General features: G+C 31.1%; 1 protein-coding gene across 1 annotated transcript in view; it reads left to right on the top strand.

Annotated features, from left to right (window-relative positions):
- Positions 1–5203, top strand: part of LOC108576380 (bifunctional glutamate/proline--tRNA ligase) — an 8370-nt gene extending 3167 nt beyond the window's left edge. Inside the window, exons 3-13 of the mRNA XM_017939353.1 lie at positions 6–173; positions 266–678; positions 755–1106; positions 1196–1367; positions 1453–1854; positions 1929–2379; positions 2456–2698; positions 2785–4293; positions 4359–4750; positions 4818–4961; positions 5038–5203. Of these exons, the coding sequence (XP_017794842.1) occupies positions 6–173; positions 266–678; positions 755–1106; positions 1196–1367; positions 1453–1854; positions 1929–2379; positions 2456–2698; positions 2785–4293; positions 4359–4750; positions 4818–4961; positions 5038–5203 (4412 nt within the window). The remainder of the gene's footprint in view (positions 1–5; positions 174–265; positions 679–754; positions 1107–1195; positions 1368–1452; positions 1855–1928; positions 2380–2455; positions 2699–2784; positions 4294–4358; positions 4751–4817; positions 4962–5037) is intronic.
- The last annotated feature ends 115 nt before the right edge of the window (positions 5204–5318 follow it).

Below are 5318 nucleotides of genomic sequence, written 5' to 3'. Positions count from 1 at the left end.
AGTAGCTGAAGTAATTAATTCTCAAAATAAAGAAAAAGTTGAAATAGTTTGGTGTAATGACTGGAAAGGTGATGGAAATGTACATCTAACAGATAGTCAAAATAAAGTATTAGGAGAAAGAAGCACTGATGTGAGCCGCTACTTTGCTAGAACTACATACATAGATCTTTATGGTAAATACATACATATATATGTTTCTTTCTTTTAATAATATATTTGCAAAGTTATCACTTTATCATTTGTTTTTGTTGTGTATTTAATTTAGGTGGTGTCAGTCCTCGTGAAAAGACTGAAGTTGACCATTGGTTGTCCTTCACAATTGGTCCTTTGGGATCTTTCCCACTAAAAGAAGATGCATTGCGTTATTTAGATGATATATTAATGACAACCACTTGGTTGGTGTCTAAGAAATTAACATTAGCTGATATTCATGTATTTTCTACTCTTTTGGAGAAGGAATTTTTAGCAAAATTTGAAAAACAATTTGTTAATATAAGTAGATGGTATAAACAGATGCTTTCACTGCCCACTGTTACAGAGGTACTGCTTTCAATTAAAAAGAATGCTAAATTACTTCTTCATACTTATGTGCAACCTGAGAAAGCTGCTAATAAGCAAGCAGGACAAAGAAAGCAAGAAGGTAAATTTATTGATTTACCTGGAGCAGAAATGGGTAAAGTAAGTAATTTATGGTTTTAATAATACCTTTATTTTTTAAAGTATATTATTATAGTTTTATTTATTGTTATAATAGGTTATAGTACGTTTTCCACCAGAGGCAAGTGGGTATCTACATATTGGTCATGCTAAAGCAGCTTTGTTAAATCAGTATTATGCAGAAGCATTTCAAGGGCAACTTATTATGAGATTTGATGATACAAATCCTGCAAAAGAAAATGTAGAATTTGAAAAAGCTATTCTGGAAGATTTAAAGTTACTTCAAATCAAACCAGATATGTTTACACATTCTTCAGATTATTTTGATTTAATGTTGGAGTATTGTACTAAGTTGATAAAAGAGGGTAAAGCATATGTAGATAATACACCAGCTAATATAATGAAAGAACAACGAGATCAGAAGGTGATGTCAACAAATAGAAATAATTGTAAGTATGAAACATCAAAAGTGTGAATGAAAATAATTATATACTATAAAAAGGATACTTTAAAATTTTATTTTTATTCATTTTTCTAGCTATTGAAAACAATCTTAACTTATGGAATGAAATGCAACAGGGTACTACTAAAGGTCAGGAATGTTGTGTTAGAGCAAAAATTGACTATCAGTCAGCAAATGGATGTTTGCGGGATCCAACGATTTATAGATGCAAACCAGAGCCGCATCCTCGAACTGGAACAAAATACAAGTATATATTTATAAAAATATTTAAAAGGATTAATAGATACTACATTTTTTTATATTTAGTATGACATACACCATTTTTTTATTAGGGTCTATCCAACATACGACTTTGCTTGTCCTATTGTTGATGCTATTGAAAACGTTACACATACTTTACGTACAACAGAATATCACGATAGAGACGTTCAATTTCATTGGATAATTGATGCGCTAGGGTTAAGACGTCCTTATATATGGGAATATTCACGTTTGAATATGACTAATACAGTTTTATCTAAAAGAAAATTAACTTGGTTTGTTGATCAAGGATTGGTTGATGGCTGGGATGATCCACGTTTTCCAACAGTAAGAGGTATTTTGAGAAGAGGAATGACAGTTGAAGGATTAAAGCAATTTATCATTGCTCAAGGTAGTTCAAGATCTGTCGTTTTTATGGAGTGGGATAAAATATGGGCATTTAACAAAAAAGTCGTTGATCCCATTGCCACTAGGTATATTTAATATAAGCAATTTTTTTTATAAAAAAAGAATTATATAAGTTTCTTGTATAACATTACATTTTTAGGTATATTGCTTTGGATTATGATAAAATTGTACCCGTACATATAAATGATGTAAAAGAGGAATGGTTAACTGTCCAAAATCACCCAAAAGATCCATCAAAAGGCACAAAACAAGTATTAGTAGGTTCACAACTTTACATAGAAAGAGATGATGCAGACATGCTAATTGAAGACCAAAATGCAACTTTCATTAATTGGGGCAATATATTGATAAAAAAGATTGAAAAAGAAAATGGTGTTATTGCACGAGTAATAGCGCAATTAAATTTAGAGAACAAAGATTACAAAAATACATTAAAGATTACATGGTTAGCAATACCTTCTGATAAAAATGATAATAATGGTAAAGCTAATTTAATTCCATGTTATACTGTTTATTTTAATCACATTATAAGTAAACCAGTATTAGGAAAAGACGACGACTACAAAGATTTTATTGCAAGAGATACTAGAGTAAGTTTTTACTTTTTTAATGATCATAAATTTAAAAAGCAAAGCAAAACAAAAATAAGTGTAGTAAATATTACAGGTCGAGGTACAAATGCTTGGGGAAGTAGAATTGAAACGCGTGAAAAAGGGAGAAATAATTCAATTACAAAGGAAAGGATTTTTCCGATGTGATGTGCCTTATGCTCTCGCTAGTCCGTTTTCTTCTAGAGAACAACCTTTAATCCTGTTCCATATACCAGATGGCCATACTACAAATGCAGTAAAATCTGCACCTAATAGTACTGCTACATCAATTTCTGCTAAGGAAGTTTGTAAGAAAAATGTATGTACCATTTTGTGTGTATAAACATAAAGTCATAATATACATGTTGTTCGAGTTCCTTTAAATCCTTTTTGTTGTCATTGTAGGGCACAGCGCAAGATCCAAACTTAATGAATGAAAAAATTATTGCACAAGGTGATAAAGTGCGTTCTTTAAAATCGCAAAAGGCAGATAAAGCTACAATTGATGTAGAAGTAAAGACCCTTCTAGCTTTAAAAACTGAATATAAAGCAAGTACTGGAGTAGAATGGAAACCATCTACTACTTCAATATCTAATGTAAAAAATAAAGATAATAACCAAGGTGATCAAATTTCAGAAAGTATAAAGAAACAAGGAGATAAAGTGAGACAATTAAAAAGTTTGAAAGTAGAGAAAAGTGTTATTGATGAAGAAGTGAAATTACTTCTGACCTTAAAGGCTGATTACAAAGCTGTAACTGGGAAAGAATGGACTACTTCAGTAACTAATGTAACAAATAAAGTTGATCCTCAAGTTGATCAAATTTTAGAAAGTATACAGAAACAAGGAGATAAAGTGAGACAATTAAAAGAAATTAAAGCTGAAAAAAGTATTATTGATCAAGAAGTGAAAATTCTTTTAGATTTAAAAAGTAATTATAAGACATTAACTGGTCAAGAATGGAAGTCGATAAAAGTCGACATAAAGAAAAAGAAAGAAGAAACATTTGAAATTAAAAAACAGAAAAATACATCAAATAAAGAAGTAAATAAAAATGATGGTCCAAAGGATGTAAATGCTAGTAAAACTGGAACAAGATTGGGACTAGAGGTAAAAAAGGAAGAAAATTTCTTTGAATGGTATTCTCAAATTATTACTAAGAGTGGTATGATTGAATATTACGACGTATCGGGTTGTTACATTCTCCGTCCGTGGAGTTTCGCTATTTGGAAAATAATAAAAGAATATATTGACAATGAAATAACAAAGCTGGGCGTTCAAGAATGTTACTTTCCGATTTTTGTTACACGATCAGTATTGGAAAAAGAAAAAGCACATATAACAGATTTTGCGCCTGAAGTTGCATGGGTGACAAAATGCGGAGAATCAGATTTAGCAGAGCCAATTGCTATACGACCTACATCAGAAACTGTAATGTATCCTGCTTATGCCAAATGGCTAAAATCTGATACTGAGCTTCCTTTAAAACTTAATCAATGGAATAACGTAGTAAGATGGGAATTTAAAGACCCTAAACCTTTTTTGCGTACAAGAGAATTTTTATGGCAAGAAGGTCATACCGCTTTTGCTACTAAAGCTGAAGCTGATGAAGAAGTTATGATAATCTTAGATATGTATGCTAGAGTATATGAAGAATTATTAGCAGTACCTGTTATTAAAGGCCGTAAAACTGAAAAAGAAAAATTTGCTGGTGGTGATTATACTACCACAGTTGAAGCTTTTATTTCAACAAGTGGCCGCGCGATACAAGGCGCAACTAGTCATCATCTTGGACAAAACTTCTCTAAAATGTTTAATATTCAAGTAGAGGGTGCCGTAGAAGGAGATGAAAAAACATTTATCTATCAAAATTCATGGGGCTTAACGACTCGAACAATTGGAGTTATGATTATGGTTTGTCTATTTTATTTTAGTATAAAAATATTTTTAAACACAATAACTTCGTACTTTCTTTGCAGGTTCATGGAGATGATAAAGGTTTAGTATTACCGCCAAATGTAGCTTGTATTCAAGCTGTCATAATACCTTGTGGTATTGCAGCAAATACAACATCTGAACAGAGAGATTTGTTGTTTTCTGAATGTAACAAATTGTTAAATGAATTATCAGAGGATAAAACACTTAGAGTTAAAGCAGATTATCGCAGTAATCGTACTCCAGGCTGGAAATTTAACCATTGGGAATTGAAGGGTGTACCTATAAGAATCGAATTAGGTCCAAAAGACTTAAAACAAGATCAGGTCACTTTTGTACGGAGAGATAATTATGAAAGAGTGGTTGCAAAGAGACCTGAAGTGGTTACTTCTTTACGTACATTATTGATCGACATACAAACAAACATGCTGGCCAAGTAAGAAGTAGTAGATGAAAAGCTTTATTGATAATACAATGCAATAACTTTTTTTCTTTTTAAATAGAGCCAGAGAGAACTTAAATGGGCATATTAAACATGCAGATAATTGGGATGCGTTTTGTTCTCATCTTAATCAAAAGAACCTATTATTATCACCATTTTGTGGAGAATCACCGTGTGAAGATAATATTAAAGCTGATAGTGCTCGGTAAATATTAAAATAAATTTTCGTCAATGATTGATACTTTCCTGTATAAAGTAAACGAATTTTTTTATTTTTATAGAGAGGATACAGGAGAGGAACTTGGAACATTATCAATGGGTGCAAAAAGTCTTTGCATACCATTTGAACAGCCACCCTCACCAATACCTCTTGATGAACAAAAATGCATTCATCCTAATTGTCAGAATAAACCGAAATTTTATACACTTTTTGGTCGTAGCTACTAAAATGTTTCTACATGAAAAATGTGAGACAATTAATACAATAAAAATTACTTCAAAGAATATGTTTCCAATACATAATTTTAAAGTAATATTTAAAAATATAAAAAATGATATTCAT

Source organism: Habropoda laboriosa, unplaced genomic scaffold, assembly GCF_001263275.1.
Source record: "Habropoda laboriosa isolate 0110345459 unplaced genomic scaffold, ASM126327v1 scaffold291, whole genome shotgun sequence".
Lineage (NCBI taxonomy): Eukaryota > Metazoa > Arthropoda > Insecta > Hymenoptera > Apidae > Habropoda > Habropoda laboriosa.
This window is presented reverse-complemented; position numbering and strand designations above follow the sequence as displayed.